Below are 17,756 nucleotides of genomic sequence, written 5' to 3'. Positions count from 1 at the left end.
TTCCAAGAGATGAAGCCACCAGCTACTCCTGAGATTGGGGACATGAGCCATCTCACCAGCTGGGGATACAGACTCAACCAGTAGATTCTCAGTATAGATCCTGAAACTCCTGCACCTCTTAGAGCATCCATGTTCAGCCCCAGACCTTAGGACCAGAACCTGAACAGGGTGGGGACAGGCATCTCTTTTTTAAATAGGTTTTCTAGACAGATGGATCTCAACACATCCAAGTTGAGAACCGTCATACTGAAGAAAATACAGCTGATCCTAATGCACAGTGGTTATATTCTATCAAGTCACCATGGACAACGTAGGGAACACTGAACCACACCGCCCCTAGGGGAAATACAGGGTTCCGTTTCTGCATGTTAAGTTATTTTGATAAACACGTCAATATGTAACTTTGTTTCACGTGTTTCCGTTTAAAGACATCTTGAGACACCTTGTTTAATACAAACGGCCGATTAACACTGACCTCTCTGCCAGCAGCATTGTAGCTTATGCCTGAAGAAAGCTTACCTGACCTGCAGATTTTCTCTGCAATGTGAGGCACACCCTTCTTGTGCTTCACACTTCAGCACTTGGGCTATTTTAAGGCGGAATAGTCACCGGCAAAAGCACAAAACCGTAAAGCCGGGGCACTAACAGATATCCGAAAGAACTCTTGTTTACAGCATGAAAGCCGAAACAAGAAGGCAGCGCCTAGCCCGACCTCAGCGGGAAAGGTGTATGCGCGGTCGCTGCTCTGCCCCGTGTGAGAATGAGGGTGACAGCAAACACCGCACGCAACTCGCAAATGTGAAATCTGGGAATAAAACCTGTGAAAAAGAAGGAGCTGAAAGAAGCCTCTTGCACGTATTTATCTCATGCTGTCACAGGCCGCTGCCGAGAACTTCTTCCGCCAGCCCCCAGCACCGCGGCCCCTGCTGCCCCCTCACCTGTGTGCAACGACAGCCAGCCCTTGCGGTGGGCAATGTAGTGCGGAGCGTGCGCCTCCTCGTACGTCACCGGCTTGTCCCCCTTGCCCACTCTGACTCGGGCCGCCCGGTTCTAGAAGCAGGGAGGGGCCGTGACTCTGGGCGCCCATGGACCCAAGTCGCGGCCACACCAGCCCCGGCGCCCCTCCAGCCCCGGACCGCGCGCCCTCTGGTGTCCTACCCACGCGCCATCGGCCCCTCCAACCCCGGCCCCCGCGCCCCCTCGCCCGGCCGTGCTCACCTTAGCGCAAACTACGGACGTGTGCAGGGCACACCAGGAGCACGGCAGCTCTCGGCTCCAAGACAGCACCTGTGAGATAAGGAGCACGTGACACGGAGACTAAGGCCCCCAACCACGCAGCGCGGTACCCAGCCAGCGTAGCCCACTCACCCGCGGCCTGAGACCCCGCAAGCAGATAGGCGCCGCCATCTTGGGCTAAGCGCAATGTGCCGGACGTACCACGCCGCCGAGAGGGCAGACGGGGCGGGGAGAGCTCAGGGCAAAGGTCAACCCTCGGGAGGCCACGCTTGCAGACAAGACCAAACCGGAACCTGCGATTGGCCGAGGACCGCGGAGACGCGGGGTCTCCCGATCGGGGCGGGGACCTCTCTGCGGGAGCTGGGCCTTGTCTCCCGGCTGGGGCGGGGCTTTCCTTAAGAGCAGGCCCGCTGGTGAGAGGAGTCTCTTAAGACGGAGGCCCTACCTGCTGGAGCGGGGCCTCTGATGGGCGGTGTCTCTAGGTCGGGGCGGGGCCTTCCCGCCGCCGGGCGGCCGGCCCCGAGAGGCCGCAGAGGTGGACCCGGTCTGCTCAGGTGCTTGCAGTTTGCTCTTGGCGGGGCTGCGGAAGGTCTGGGTCTTCTGGCTCGGGAGGCTCTGCGGGTAGGCGGAGTCTCTCGGCCCCGGAGCTGCCTGTCTGCGCAGGCAGGCGGTGGGCTTGTCCTCTGGGACTGGTGCTGGGAGCTGGACTTTCCTGCACCCAGCAGCCCAGGAACGCTTAGCCGTGCACCTCCTCTTTGTCCTGCCACGGTTGGAGTGTGCGTCGTGGTTCAGGTGCGAAACATGGATGGTGCGGAGGTGAGGTGTCGCCCTCCAGGAGCTCGCATCCGCAGGGACGGGGCCTCCGGGACAGCTTGGAGTTCGCCAGGCCTTCTGCACCCTGCCTGGAGCCCTGGGGCTAGGATGTGAGCGGAGCTCGTCCCCAGATTCTAGAAATCAGGCTGCTGAGTTCTGCCTCCAAACAATATTTTTTAAAAAGGAAAAGGCCGCCTGGGTGACTCAGTCAGTTAAGCGTCCGGCTTGAGCTTAGGTCATGATCTCGTGGTTTCAAGCCCTGGGGTCTGACAGCTCAGAACCTGGAGCTGCTTCAGATTCTGTCTCTCTCTCTCTCTCTGCCCCTCCCCTGCTCACAGTCTGTCTCTCTCAAAAATAAACATTTAAAGTTTTTAAATAAAAAATAAAAAATTAAATTTTAAAAAACCTTCTGGCTTTTATCTACAAAAAGAAGAAATATATTTTGGTTAAAATTTTACCCCATTCAAATACAAATCAAAACCACACTGAGATACCACCTCACGCCAGTCAGAGTGGCTAAAATGAGCAAATCAGAGAACTCTAGATGCTGGCGAGGATGTGGAGAAACGGGCACCCTCCTACACTGTTGGTGGGAATGTAAACTGGTACAGCCCCTCTGGAAAACAGTGTGGAGGTTCCTCAGGAAACTAACAATAGAACTCCCCTATGACCCAGCAATAGCACTGCTAGGAATTTACCCAAGGGATACAGAAATGCTGATGCATAGGAGCACATGTACCCCAATGTTCATAGCAGCACTCTCCACAATAGCTAAAACATGGAAAGAGCCTAAGTGTCCATCAACGGATGAATGGATCAAGAAGATGTGGTTTATCTATACCATGGAATACTACATGGCAATGAGAAACAATGAAATCTGGCCATGTGTAGCAACATGGATGGACCTTGAGGGTGTTATGCTGAGCGAAATAAGTCAGGCAGAGAAGGACAAATATCATATGTTTGCACGTATAGGAGGATTAGGAGGAACTTGACGGAGGAACAAGGGGGAGAAGAAGGGGGGAAATGGTGGGGGAAAGGGAGAGAGGCAAACCATGAGAGACTCTTGAATGCTAAGAAACAAACTGAGGACTGATGGATGTGGGGGGTAGGGGGGAGATGGGCATGGAGGAGGGCACTTGTGGGGATGAGCACTGGGTGTTATATGGAAACCAATTTGACAATAAACTATTTGTAAAATAAAAAAAATAAACAAAAACAAAAACAAAAATTTTACCCTGTTTTTCTGGGGAATATGTAGGGTTTCACATGGGCCAAAACCCTAGTGTCTGGTTCTTGGGGAAGGAAATATGTAAGTTAAAAAAGATTGGATGGTAAGGAAATTCATACTCAAACTAGAGCTTTGTCGTTGTAATTGGTATCCAGTATTATTGCCGGGGAAAATTGTAATACTGGGTATCTTGTTTCAGAACTCTTCACAGAAATGGAAAAACAGAGACTGGAGGCCTCCCAGGTGTGACAGTCTTTGTGGAATTGAGCCTCAGCTCCACAATCTATAAAATGTGTTTTATTAGCAGTACTAGCTCATAGAGCAGTTAGGATAAATGGTTATTATTGATAGGCTAAAAGATATGGAATTGCCAACGTTTGGCCATTTTTACCTACATCATTGGCCCTAATGCTACTTGCATACTCCTGTGGTTTCCTGTGGTAGGGAGGACTGGGTTATCATCTACGCGGAGGGGAAACAGAGGTAAAAGTGGATGGTGAGTTGCCCAAGATCCCACCGGGGAGGCGCAGAGGGACCAAGACATGTCTCTTGGCTCACAGCCACTGTATTTTCCATAATCAAGATTTCTGTGATGGTTAGAAGCTCAAAAAAATCTTCATCAAGGGATAGCATTTTTCATGTCCACCTCACTAGAAATATTTTATTTCTAATATTTTAAACTATGCCCTTCAACGGCTCCGCATACTGGACAAGGGGACAGAAGAATGACCTGTTCTCCAATCACAATACTTTCCAAATAGGAAAACTTTCAACTTTTTCCAAAGGACCTTTTGTTTGTTTGTTTGTTTGTTTTTTAAAGTAGCCTCCATGCCCAGCGTTGGGCCCAATGTTAGGCCTGAACCCATGCCCCTCAGATCAAGACCTGAGCTGAGATCAAGAGTCAGATAATTAGGGGCACCTGGGTGGCACAGTCAGTTGGGCATTTGCCTTCGGCTCAGGTCAAGATCTCTCAGTTTGAGGGTTTGAGCCCCATGTCCAGCTCTGTGCTGACAGCCTGGAGCCTGCTTCAGATTCTGTGTCTCACTCTCTCTCTGCCCCTCCCCTGCTCATGCTGTCTCTCTCTCAAAAATAAGTAAACATTAAAAAAAAATTTTAAGAGTCAGATGCTTAATGGACTGAGCCACCCAGGTACCCCCTCAAAGGACCCTTTGACAATATTTTTTTTCCTTTTTTAAATTTTTTTAATGCTTTATTTATTTCTAGGAAAGAGAGACAGAGAGACAGCGTGAGCAGGGGAGGGTCAGAGAGAGAGGGAGTCACAGACTCCGAAACAGGCTCCAGGCTCTGAGCTGGCAGTCAGCACAGAGCCCGACGCGGGGCTCGAACCCACAAACCGCGAGATCATGACCTAAGTGAAAGTCTGACGTTTAACCGACTAAGCCACCCAGGCGCCCCTATTTTTTTTTCCTTTTAAAGTTTCCATAAAGTTTGATAAATTTCATAATTTGAAAAGTTTTAAATCTGCCCAACATGGTGAGGAATATGGGATCTGGTATATGAAATACAGGCTCCTGGCTATGCAACTTAGGCAAGTGACTTGACCCTTCCTGAGCTTTAGTTTCTGTCATCTGTAAAATGGGAACACTGACAGTTGTGAAAATTACATTGTAAAATGCCTAACAGAGTGAGCAACTAATAAATGTTTTTTTTAAACAGAATATGGGCGCCTGGGTGGCTCAGTCGGTTAAGCGGCCGACTTTGGCTCAGGTCGTGATCTCGCAGTTCGCGAGTTCAAGCTGTTGGGCTCTGTGCTGACAGCTCAGAGCTTGGATCCTGTTTCAGATTCTGTGTCTCCTCTCTCTGTCCTTCCCCTGCTCATGCTCTGTCTCTCTGCCTCTCAAAAATAAATAAACATTAAAAAAAATTAAACACAGAATAAAGTCAGGATGCCCAACTGGCTCAGCCTGTGGAGCATGCCACTCTGGATCTCAGGATTGGGAGTTCGAGCCCCCTGGTGGGGGTAGAGTCTCTGACGTGTACATCTGCTTGGGGAGACGAACTTGATATGGATTCATGAGGACTCACAGGAACACCAACTCCCCCGGAGGAAGGCAGGCTGGTGTTGCAGCGAAGGAGATTTCAGAATTCTTTTGGAGCAGCAGGTGGCAGTGCAGGGCTGCTGAGCGGAGGCTGCTCTGGCTCATCTCACCCTCAAGGCATCAGGCAGTTACACCCTCAAATATGTGTTTGTCTTCAGTCATGTCACTCTCCCTTATGCCTTGTTTGAGGGTGGGTCTTGTGTATTTGCATGATTAAAATAACCGAAAAAAATTTTACTTAAACATTAGTATTGATTGTTACATTGTTTTAAATCACCAGTGAAGGGATGCCTGGGTGGTTGAGTCGGTTAAGCTTCCGACTTTGCCTCAGGTCATGATCTCACAGTCCATGGGTTCGAGCCCCGCATCGGTCAGGGCTCTGTGCTGACAGCTCAGAGCCCACAGCCTGCTTTAGAGTCTGTGTCTCCCTCTCTCTCTGCCCCTCTCCCGCTCACTCTCTGTCAAAATAAAGACATAAAAAAAGTTAAATCACCAGTGGAAAAAGTTTAATGACTGTTTTATTTTTCTGTAATTGCCGTTCGTTAGGGTTTTCATGTACGTTGCTTCTCCCCTGAACCCTGTAAAGGAGGCAGTATTGTCCAGGTTTTGCAGAAAAGAAGATGGAGGCTTCTGCCAGCCAATGGTAGCAAGCCTTCTTGTTCCGAAGCGTGTGATTATTCCTTATCAGGGGTTCCCCTACATTTTGGGTGGGCATGAACATTCAGAACCACATAGGACAGGGGAATGGTCTGGGTTTCTGGAGGTGGGTCAGAAGGCTCAGGGCTGGCCCTGGGGGGCTTCCCGGAAGTGGAGTAGACACATTTAGGAACAAGGGACCCACACAAAGGGCCCACCTGGGTCCCCAGACCAGAATCCTGGGAAGATGAGGGTGTACACCTGTTTTTTCTCAGACATGAGCCTCTTTGCTCTCCTCATGATAACCAGGAAGAGCTAGAATCACTGTATGCTTTCAAAGTGGTAGTATCTGCTTGTTTGAGTCCACTGGGCCCCACAGCACGGTACAGGACTGGGGAAAAACCCAGGCTTTCCCAGTGTTGCTTAGATGATCCTGATGTGCAGCCAGGGTTCAGTCCTAAACTCCAAGTTTATGTGGGAGTCTCCCAGAACCTGATTTGTAGAGATCCTTCTCGAGGAGAGGGCTGTTGGGTGCTTCTCACACCCCTTTTCTACCCCTGGTCCTACAAGACAATGGCAGCTGTCACTCTGAGGGTCCTGGCCTTAGTCCAGTCCTATCACTCTTTGGCCACAAGGCAGGGGAGGAGGCCTGCTGGCTGGCCAGCACGTCTCTGAGATGGCCCAGTGTGTTCCAACACTGCTCACGGGTGCACCTGTATCAGAGAATAGAGTGCCCATTCAGGCTGCAGGATGACATTGGTTGAGAGAGAGACTCTGGGCCCAGCTGGACTTGCAGAAGGCAGTCCAGCCTGGAACGTGGTTTTATTTCCTGGAAGTCACCAGAATCTAGCCTCAGGGAGGGATCCTTTCCTGTCGGATGCAGGAGTAGCCTAGACAGCCCCATTCATTTGGACTTATCCTAACTCAGAACTGCTGACGTTTTCCATTTTGTAAACCTCTGCTAAACCTGGTACTTCATACTCCTGGTAATTCATTTTCTCCTGATGACCAAACATTCACCAGAGGTTCTCAGCTCTATTGTGAGAACTAAGCCGAACCACCACTGACATCCAGTTATAGCAGAGTCTTGAATTGTCCTGCTTCTTGCATAGATAGCCGGAGGAGCTCTGATCTCACATTCCCCCACCCCAGCTCTCCCTCTGCTGGCACCCAGGAGGAAGGCGCAGGTTCCATGGGTTAAATGATGCTTCTGCTTCGGGGCACTGAGGGAGGAGGCACAGTCTACTGATAGCAGGGCTGCTGCGGGCGTGAAGAGGGTGGATGGGCCTCCTGTGTGCAAGCAGCTGGAGTTTTGGTCCCTGGTTCTCACACACCATGCTAGATCTGGACACAAAAATGAGCAAGAGGCTCTGCCTTCCACAGGGACCTCAGGCAGGGAGGGCAGAAAGCAGACAAGTAAAAGGAGGAAAGACAAGGATGAGGACAAGGCACCCCTCAGAGGGTGGAATGGAGGGGGAGCTGCCACCAGAGCCCATCCTGCGAGAGGCGACAGCCAGAGTCTGCCAGGAAAGGGACGGTAGGAGCCCCAGGCAGACAACAGCATGAACGAAGCCATGGGGGACAGAGTGTGGGAGGCCACCAAAGCTACAATCAAGGTCACCTGGCTCTTTTCTGTGGTCCTGACTCACCTGGGCCAGTAAAGCTGAACTCTGGTGTAATTTGGTTAAGTCTTAGGAACTCAGGATAAGTTTATAGCCAAAATCATTTTTTTATTGACTTAGAAAAAATTAAAGTTTTTTTTTTCAAACTGGGCTAATTACATCTGAGGAGCTGGGGAGAGCAGCCGTATCATTTTACATTGGTGAAGATTTCTCAACACCAGCCCTCCTGTGTTTCAATAAATCTAAGATAACATTGATTAGAAGATACTGCTTTAGGTACCATTAAGAAAGAGAAAGAGCTGCAAATTTTGAGATACCACTGATTACAAGATGTCCTGTTTGCCATATGAAAATGTTTAAGACTGATTACAGAAGATAGGCACTTTCCTCTGCACAAACCTTGTGGGTATGCAGACTTGTGCAGACACAGTGCCTTGCTTGCTGTGAGCACAGATTGNAGGCCTAGGGAAGTTAAGTAACTTTGCTCAAGGGCAACAGAATCATCTGGAAGCAATGGCCCAGGTGTCCCACAGGCTGAGAACTACTTCCACTCTCCTGGGAGAGGGGCAGGCTCTCTTGTGCCTGGTTACAGACTCCCAGGCACATTTACTCCATCACTGACTAACCAAGTCCCCCAGGAGCTGTCTGTCCACCTTCTCTGAGTGGCTCTCCACCTCACCAAGCTTGGCTCCAAGGATATCAGTGCCCAGTAGCCCTGTGGCAAGTCCCGGGGTCCCTCAGACCCTAATGTCTCCAGGACCGGGGAGGGCAAACTTATACTTAGCGTTCCGAGCCCCAAGTTGCTAGGCAAGACCTAAGTATTGTGAAAACTGGAATCACGAGAGCAGCTCTGACTTCAGGGTATGAAGGGGAATACCCTTGTGGAATTGAACATCACCACCTAAAAAAGGATGAGGGGAAGTTTCTGGGAAAATCACTCAGCTCCAGTGCAACTTCTCCTGTCCCTGCACCTGAGAGGTGACAGTCTTCTGACATTGTCCAGGCAGCTGGGGGTTGTGGTTAGACGGGGAGTACACTCCACCCGTAGGGTCCTGCCCAAGACAACCTTGAGCTAAGATTCTGTTACACCCTGTCTTCAGACTGGTTTGTTTTCAAAAGTTTAAATACTTTTAGCAAAGGGCGCCTGGGTGACTCAGTGGGGCGACTCTTAATTTCGGCTCAGGTCACGACCTCATGGTTCGTGGGCTTGAGCTCCCACATTGGGCTCCGTGCTGACAGAGGAGCCTGCTTGGGATTCTCTCTCTCTCCACTTCTCTCTCTCTCTGCTCCTCTCCTGCTTGCGCCTCCCCCTTCTAAAAATAGAAAAATAATGGGGTGCCTGGGTGGCTCAGTCAGTTAAGCAACCGACTTCGGCTCAGGTCATGATCTCATGGTTCGTGGGTTTGAGCCCTGTGTCGGGCTCTGTGCTGACAGCTCAGAGCCTGGAGCCTGCTTCAGATTCTGTATCTCCCTCTCTCTGACCCTCCCCTGCTCACGCTCTCTATCTCTCTCAGAGATAAATAAAAAATAAGTAAAAATAGAAAAATAAAAATACTTTTGGCAAATGCTGGATGTAATTTCACAGCATCTTAGGTCAGGGAGATATAATTTTCCTGATTACTAAGCAGTTATTAACCCAACAAGGTCAAGAATCTTTGTTTAGTAGGAGCCACTACAGATAACTTCCCTGTTTCAGATGTCAGGAAGAGCTTGAATCAATTAAGGGAAACAGTTGATATTCAAAAATTCTAAGCAAGGTTTCCAGTGCCTAACTTTGGACACATGATGATCCTGGGTGACATTCTTACTATGCTGGAGAAGCTACTGGGTAGCTCCCCGGCTCTGCAGGAAGAAAGTAAGATGTTTTAGTATTTCCAGGTGAACCAACCCCTTCCTTAAAATTTGTGTTAATGATCCCAAAGAGATGAGTTTCTAGTGCCTGAAGGTTAGAGGTTCCAAGTTTCAGAAGGGAAAAGGTTTTCCTAAATTTATAATGATATATTTTTTAATGTTTTTATTTACTTTTGAGAAAGACAGAGAGTGCGCGTGCCAGAGCACAAGAGGGAGAGGGGCAGAGACAGAGGGAGACACAGAATCTGAAGCAGGCTCCAGGCTCTGAGCTGTCAGCACAGAGCCTGATGCTGGGCTTGAACTCACGAACCTTGAGGTCATGACCTGAGCTGAAAGTCAGGCGCTTAACCGACTGAGTCACCCAGGCACCACAGTTTTCCTAAATTTATTAGCAAGAAGTCAGGTTTTCAGCTTCTGTCTGGAAGTCCAGAGCCAGGCTCCCAGGACCCAGAGCAGCACTGAACATCAGGGAAGTAGCAGGCTGGGCATTCTGGGACTCCAGAAAAGGGCTTCAAGAAAGTGTTCTGGTCCAGAGGGGGCCCCCTTGTGGAGTCTGGCAAAAGGAGAACAAGGAAAACAGAGGAGCTCATGGTCACCACTAGGGGCCCAGCTCTTCCCCAAAGTCACAAAATATGGAGGGACAGATTGGCCCCAGGGCCTGGGCAGAAGACCCCCAGAGCTGGTGAGGGAGATGGGGCTGGGTTCCAGGGGTCCTGAGGTGCCCTGGCCTCAGGGAGGGCCAGCACTGGCAAGGCTCTGGCTGAAGCATCCACAGTAGAGGTGCTTGAGGTGACGTCCAGGAGGGAGCCTGGCCCCACATGGAGGAAGTGAGACGAAGGGCGGATGCCAGGGACTGACTCAGGTCCACCTGGCAGCTGTGGGAGTCTGAGGACGACCATGAGCAGGGTCCTGTCAGCCCCTCTCCCCACCCAGGTGCGTGGGCCAGGGCTTCACTACTCTAGGCCTCCCTTCTTCATCTAGCAAGTGGGACCTCTATGGCCACACCCAGCGTGGAGGTAAAGACTTTTATTCCCATGCTCTCCATAAGAGTCTGAGGGGAGACCTCTCCGTAAAGATGGGGGACAGGAGGGCAGGTGGAGGACGCTTCTCTCGGGCGTCCCCCACTGCAGACGCTCTGTCCGCACCCTCCTCAGACACTGTGATCCTCTTTGAGGAAACAAAAAAGTTAAGGCAGAGAGGAACCTGCCCATCACTATCAGATGCACATTCATTCACTCCACTCTTTTAACAAACATTTATTAAGCGCCTACAGTGTGCCAGGCCCTGGGGGTACAGTCAGGTCGCACACAGCCCCATCCCCAAGGAGTTCACAGTCTGGGGTGGGGCAGACATGGCTGCAGGAGGCGGAGGGGGCCCGGGGGGACTCTTGGTGGGGGTCAGTCAGGACCAGCAGGTCATGGAGGAAGGGCCTGCCTCTGCTTCCTCAGGACGGAGTTCAGGCCTCTCCCCAGGTACCGGATGGGCTGCAGGGGTACCACCCCCCACCCTAGGAGTGAAGAAAAGGGAGCCAGAGCCCAGAGGCCTGGAAAGGAGCTGCACACAGAAGAAATTCCTGCTGCGTGCCCACACTCAGTCCCAGGCCCACAAGGCTCCCGGGAGCATCTCTGGGCAGGTCTGCTCAGTCACTTCCTTTTTCAACATTGTTTAGGGAACCCCAGCCCCCTGCCCCCAGGCTCTCGCCCTTCTCCCTTCTACGGGGTCAGGCACCAGGCACAGCCCAGGCCCCCTCCTAGCGCTCAGAGCCTTCTCACCAGCTCAATAAGCTGCTGGATGTTTTTGTTTTGGTTGGACAGGCCGTTCCTGATGTTTTCCAGCAGACACCTCTTTAACTCAAAAATGGCCTCACTGTACCCCAAGCTCACCGTGGCCATGGGAGGCACCCCATGCCACAGGCCAGGGATATGCCAAACGTGCTGCTTCTCAGGGTCACAAAAGGCCAAGTCAGCCAGCGTCCGGATGCCGTCACCCTGCTTCTCCATCTGTGCTGTGGCTCTGTTCACATCTCCAGGGGGCTCCAGGAGTGGCCTCCACTCCCGTGGCCTGGGGCCGGGGCCACAAGCGTCCTGGAGGTTCTGGTACACAAACTGATAGTTGGGCATGTGCCCTGTTTTCTCCAACCTCAGAAACGCATGCAGAATAGCCGGTGGTATGTCCCTTGTCTCGGCCAGGCTGACCACAGTGACATTGCTCAGCCCCATGAGCAGAGTGGCCAGGGAGGCCTCCAGCTCAAACCTCTCTCCGGCCGTGGCCAGGGCCCCGCCGATCAGGCCCCCCGAGTCTATCACCAAGATGTGGTCACAGCCCAGATCCTGGCTGAAGCTCTCGGCCACGGTGACCAGCTGCATGAAGGCCCCTCGAGGGCCACAGCCCCGCCCCGTGGCAAAGCGCAGCCCAAACATGGTGTTGAGAAGCGTGGACTTCCCGGTGCCTGGTGCACCCAGTGCCGACAGGACCACCAGGCGTGACCTCCTCTCCAGGCGGACGTGCAGCTCCTTCAGGAGCCCTGTGACCCAGCGCAGGGGCGTGCTCAGCGTGCTGCCATCGATCAGCTCCAAAGGAAGCCCCTTCAGCAGCAGCTCCAGGGCCAGGCCTGGGAAGTGGGCAAACCGCCGCTGGCCTGTCGGCAGCTTCCCTGCCTCCACCAGGCAGCTTTCTGCCTCATAAAACTGTCCCATCTCCCGCAGGAAGTGTTCTACCCCCAGGGGCTCGGGCCAGAGCAACTCACTGAAGTCCACCATGCCACAGTGTTTGGGTCTCAGGGTAAGAATGGTCTCAGGAGGCTGCCGCAGCCTTGGCTGGGCCACGTGCGCCAGTCCCCATTCCATCCACCTCAGGAAGTACTGCTTCTCGGCCAGCGAAGTGCTGCTGATGCCCGCGATGAACTCCTGCAGCCCCCAGGCTGGGTCCTGGCAGTTCTGCTGTGTGCGAAGTTCCAGCAGCCGGTGCCCCAGCTCCACCCTGCCCTTGTCAGGAGGGTCCCCTGCCCGCTGGGCCTGGCACAGCTCCTTCTCCACCTGGGCTGCCTTCCGCCAAGGGTCCCCCTGCAGCCGCAGCTCGTCCCTGCGGTAGGCGTCACAGTCCTTGATCCTCCTGGTGATCCGCTCCATGCGCTGCTTCGCTCGCTGACACTCGTCACAGTCCTCATCCACCCTGAGCCCCAGCTTGCGGGCCGCATGTGCCATCTCCTCCACAGACAGCCTCCTGCAAGGGGACCGGGCCACATGCGCCACGATGGAGCGGACCCGGCGCACGAAGCCCACACTGTCAGTGCTGCTGACCTTCACCAGCACGTGAGAGTGGTCCATCTTCAGCACTGGGATGAGCTTGTTCAGGAACCTGAGGTTTGTGTTCCGCTTGCCACGGTAGGGGCTCAGGATGAAGTAGTACTTGGTGGCTGAGCCCCGCATAGAGTACAGCAGCTTGTAGTCCTTCCTGCTGATGTTGTCAGTCAGGATGAACACGGCAGATGAGATCTCGGTCAAGAGCTTGAACTGCAGCCAGTGAGACCCGATGTCGCCCCGCAGGTTCAGAAAGGCCACGGGCTCCGGGAAAACGTCCAGGTCCTCCTTGCCACTGGGGAGGAACCAGGACACTTCCACCAGCCCATCTGCGATCTCCCGGGGGTTGGTGCCTATGCTCAGGTCGCGGTGCCAGAAGCAGTCCCGCGGCCGGTGGCCGGGGCTGAGCACAGCGTTGAGCAGCTGTGACTTGGAGTTGCTGCTGACTTCCATGCGCACAAAGGCAAAGGCAGGGGCTCGGGACAGCACCGCACTGTCCTCTCGGAGGCCGCCCACCCCCCGTGGGGGCTGTGCCCACCATGTCCGCACCACAGCCCTCAGGGCCCACAGCAGAAACGTGTGGTAGTGATTCTCCGAGTCGGGCAAGATGAGAGGGAGTGCAAACTGGCACAGGGACATTTTCAGTACAATTTCCTGCTGTAGGAAACCATCTGAGGAGAGCAGAAGGGCACAGAGAAGGTCCAAGGGGTTCACAGGCGTGTCGGGCGTCGGCAGCTCTGAGAAGGAATAGATGTCTGCAGAGATGTCCTCGGAGGCGTCCCAGTAGATGATCTCCTCTTCCATCTGGCTCTCCTTCTCCGCAGGCCTGGCATCCGGGGGCATGTCCAGCACCATGGTGGTGCTCCTGGCCTCGGCATTGAGCGCCTGTAGCTTCCTGAGGAAGTTCCAGGGCAAGTCTTTGGGAGCCTGAGGAGCCCAGTTCCTCATGCTGTCGCTGCTGATCTGCAGGGCGTCCTGGAGGCTGAGCTTCTGGGCCTGGTAGGTCTCCAGCCCCAGCAACGATAGCATCTCTTGCAGCCTGCTCCTCTCCACTGCGGGGGGCGGAGGGGGGTGTGTGGGAGGAAGACGTCAGTGCTCACCCCACCCATCAGGGGCCCGATTACAGGTGGGAGGGGGACGGCCTCCCCAGGCCTGCCCGAGACCAAACTCACACCACTCCCAGACCCAAACACGCCAGGCACATTGGACGCTAGAGAGAAGACACCCAGGTGCCACGTTCAAGAACTGGGAGAGTCCATGAAAACATCTACGACTCAGGTTTCTCCTGAAACCCACAACACACAGCCACACTGGGCCCCAGTTTAACCATGTACAGTGCACAGCCATGCACCCACACATGGGACGCAGACTCCCTTCTCTAACCACAACCCTGCCAAGTGACCCTACAGCCTTTCCCCACACTCTGGGCCAGCAGTGGGTCCCTGCACACTGTCACCAGGAATTTTCAGGTTATGTTCTTTTCTTTTTACAAACAACTTGGAGAATTTTTAAAGGGAACAGGAAGTTAACATTAGATACAGAGTCACAGAAATCACAGCTAGCAACAATTTTGTGAATCTGAAGCCAAAAATGTCATTTTAATGTCACGGGGGTAAATTATTTGGTAGAGGTGATCATAAGTCTGCTCTTGTTCAGATCTTCAAATACCACCCAACACAGTAAGAATACTTAGGGGCACTAGATGCTGGGCACAGTAACTCCTCAAAAGGTTTCATCCACTGTCCCTGTTCCTGGGTGTGGCATCTTACCAATTTCCATACTGCACAGAATTAATATGCTTTCATGGTCAAATAAGTGAACAAATTTAGAAATGCAAATCCTACTAAGCTATAGGCTTTTTTTCCACTCCTTTCTCAAAAGAGAAAGCTTATGAAGTTACCCAGATGTTTATAGAAACCCTGCCAGGAGGCACAGCCCTGGTCCGGGGCCTTCCTGGGTGACCAGCAGGACTCAGCCCTGGGACACAGGTGTCTCCTCCCCTGCAGGGCCCACCCGCTACCTCTCTTCAGAACCTGCTCTGCACTGGGGGGATGGAGAGGGGGAGGTGGTGCAATGTGGCTGCAGTACCACAGGGCTGGCAAACCTGTTGCAGAAACAAAAGAGCTGCATGGGGTCACATGGGGATCAAAAGGGTGTTGCTCAGGTCTCCTGAGTTTTGCCTGAATGAAACCAGGGACCTGGCTTTTCTGATCCAGGCATGGAACAACTGTTTTTGTCTTTTAAGTAGCATGGTAGGGAGGGTCAGTGGGGGAAAATCCAGAAAAGAAACCTCATAGACATCCATGCCTAGTGTGTAGCCCTTGGTGGGAGTGTCACAGAAATCACTGGAACAGCCAGAGGGTCCCCAGATCCCACTGTGCTTTAGAACCACTGTCAGGGGTGCCTGGTAGGGGGAGGTCAGTCAGTTGAGTGTCTGACTTGGGCTCAGGTCATGATCTTGAGGCTCATGGGTTCAAGCCCCATTTTGGGCTCTGTGCTGACAGCTCAGAGCCTGGAGCTTGCTTCTGATTCTGTGTCTCCCTCTCTCTCTGCCCCTCCCCCACTCACACTCTGTCTCTCTCTTTCAAAAAGAAATAAACGTTGAAAACAAAAATTTAGAATCACTGTGGGGACTCAACACAAGTAAGATTCCTGTGTTTGTAGCTTTGCCTGCCAAGATGCTAGGGTCCGTCACGGTCCCAGGTGTGGTGGCATTGAGGGTTAAGGGGCCAGTGGAGACCCTGACACAGGTGCTGTCCTCCCTCGTCAGGACAGGGGTGAGAGCAGAGAAAATGCATACCTGTTGGGAAGTCACTGTCCTGAGCCTCATTTGTACCATCTAAAAAAGCAAAGGAAAATGAGGTGTCAATCAAATCAGCATCTTAGATTGACACACATTAATTTAGGCTAAACCTAGAACCCACCTTCTTCTAAGACAGCAAATTCTCCCCAGTGATCACAACATAAAGTCCTGGTGATTTCTCACTCTGCCCACCCGCCCCCTTTCCCCAGACTGGTCCGCTTCAAACCCTGCTGTCTCTCCCTACACAATGAAACTCACAGTCATCTGCTTCCATTTCTCTCCATTCCAGATCTGGAAGAAAACACACACATGGTGACTTTCATCAGCAAGTTAGGACCTTTCTACCAAAAAGTCTCAGTGAGATATGAGGGCTACTGTTTATTAATAGTGCTATTCACTTCAGTTTTTCCTATGTACATTTCTTTTCTCCAGCCCCAAATATGACACAAAGTAGTAACAGCTACATATGAAAGAGTGATTTGCTCTAGAATACATATCTTGAAGAATTTGTTTCAAGTTTCCAAAAATAAAATATAAATAAGTTCATGAAACTTACATAGATTAAGCTTTGGTATTAGAAACTATTTAAAACATAAGTTAGTGCAAATTCTTTGGCTCAATTTCAAGATCACCTCCTACAAACATCATTTTTATTCGATCATAAAGAGTTTTTGAAATCCTTGAAATGAGGCACCTCTGCTGGGGAAGGGCTACAACTTCCATGTCCACAGTTATCTGTCCAAAGTCTAGCATCAGGATATGTCCATCAACACTAACATTTTACTATAGGGTACATTTAAGTTAGTGCCATTTAGATGTACAAAGACCTTAAAACCCTACTGCCATGCCTTCAAACATGGGACAGTGGGAGCAAGACTTCGGTGTGTACTTTTTTTTATTGTTCTGACTTTTGATTCAAGTACAAGTACCATCTAATCCAAAATTAAATTTATATTTTTTAAAGCTTATGAATCAAGAAAAGATTCTGGTATTTTCAGATTTATTAACTCCTCTCATGATTTCCATGTCATCAGGCAGATAAACAGGACCTTTCAGTCTTCTTTGATGGCATCTCTGGAGACAGACATGAAGAGCATGGAACAGAAACAGGAAAGGGGTTGGAGAAATCATGAGAGCATGGAGGACAGATGATTCACACACATCAAACCACAGTGTTGAGCAATCAAAAGATCAGTTTATTCGAAGTGGAGAAAGGGCACTAGAAGATTTTTTCCCAAGGAATCCAAAATGTCTCTGAGAAAATATGGCAATTACAGGATATGATGGGACAGAGAGGAGCCTGAAACTGGCTCCAGGTAGCTCTGTGAGCAGTTGTGAGCAGGAATCACAGGATAAATCTCAGACTCACAGAAGCCAGGGCCTTGTTTTGTTAGGGATGGGACACAGCTCTCATGCGCAAAGGACAGATTACAGGTAGGTGATGGCAAGGAGGCACAAAGTGGCCAGAGGGTCAGCTTATCCAACTGTAGGAACCACAGTGGGGCAGGAGAGCTTAGACTCCGCAGGCCGAGATCACCAGGAGCCCAGATAAGCACCGGTCAGCAGCAGACACAGGGACCAGCAAGGGCTTGCTCTTGGGGGCCAAGCTCTTCGCTACAGTTCCTGCTGGACAGGCTGGGCTCCAACCCCCGGGAGCAGCAGGCTGAGAGGAACAGTTCTGGCCAGGCTCTCCCACTGAAATGATCTGTCAGTGGGGCAACTAAAACCACTCTCACTCATGAATCTGAATTACTTTTCCCCAGTTATTATGGCACCCAATACTCACTCCAAAGAGCTTTCACTGAGTTTTGGAATGCTTGCTAATGGGAAGTCCGTGGACATTGAAGACACCGTTTGACAACCTTGGGCCTATTAGTGTATATGAAAGAGAATGAAGTTGAACTCCCACCTCACACCCTGTATAAAGATGAACTCAGTTGTATTAAAGGCCTAAATATAAGAGTGAAAGGAGTAAATCTTCATAACCTTGGATCTGGCAAAGGATTCTTAGCTGTCACGTCCAAAGCACAGGTAACAACAGAAAAAAAAAAAAAAGACAGATGGGATGGCATGAAGATAAAAATTTCATGTGCATCAAAGAGCACTGTGAACAAAGTGGAAAACAACCTACAGAATGGGAGGAAATACATTCAAATCATATGTGATTTGGGTCTAGTTTCTAGGATATGTAAACAACTCTCACAA

The 17,756-nt window shown here is 51.4% G+C and overlaps 2 protein-coding genes across 3 annotated transcripts in view; both read right to left on the bottom strand.

Annotated features, from left to right (window-relative positions):
• The window catches only part of MRPS24 (mitochondrial ribosomal protein S24), a 15,075-nt gene extending 13,619 nt beyond the window's left edge, over positions 1–1,456 (bottom strand). Inside the window, exons 1-3 of the mRNA XM_077765833.1 lie at positions 1,369–1,456; positions 1,219–1,287; positions 939–1,050 (exon numbers count right to left, since the gene is read on the bottom strand). Coding sequence (XP_077621959.1) covers positions 939–1,050; positions 1,219–1,287; positions 1,369–1,407 — 220 coding nt within the window. The 5' untranslated portion in view covers positions 1,408–1,456. The remainder of the gene's footprint in view (positions 1–938; positions 1,051–1,218; positions 1,288–1,368) is intronic.
• A 9,229-nt stretch (positions 1,457–10,685) lies between these two features.
• URGCP (upregulator of cell proliferation) overlaps positions 10,686–17,756 on the bottom strand; it is a 31,052-nt gene continuing 23,981 nt past the window's right edge. For both annotated transcript variants that reach the window (XM_077765830.1, XM_077765832.1), the window contains 3 exons: positions 15,810–15,842; positions 15,549–15,587; positions 10,686–13,800 (listed from right to left, as the gene is read on the bottom strand). In XM_077765830.1, coding sequence (XP_077621956.1) covers positions 11,207–13,800; positions 15,549–15,587; positions 15,810–15,842 — 2,666 coding nt within the window. In that variant the 3' untranslated portion in view covers positions 10,686–11,206. The remainder of the gene's footprint in view (positions 13,801–15,548; positions 15,588–15,809; positions 15,843–17,756) is intronic.

Source organism: Crocuta crocuta, unplaced genomic scaffold (genome assembly GCF_008692635.1).
Source record: "Crocuta crocuta isolate KB4526 unplaced genomic scaffold, BGI_CrCroc_1.0 scaffold751, whole genome shotgun sequence".
In the NCBI taxonomy this organism is placed as follows: Eukaryota; Metazoa; Chordata; class Mammalia; order Carnivora; family Hyaenidae; genus Crocuta; species Crocuta crocuta.
Note: the sequence above shows the minus strand (reverse complement) of the source record. Positions and strands in the feature narration are given on the sequence as shown.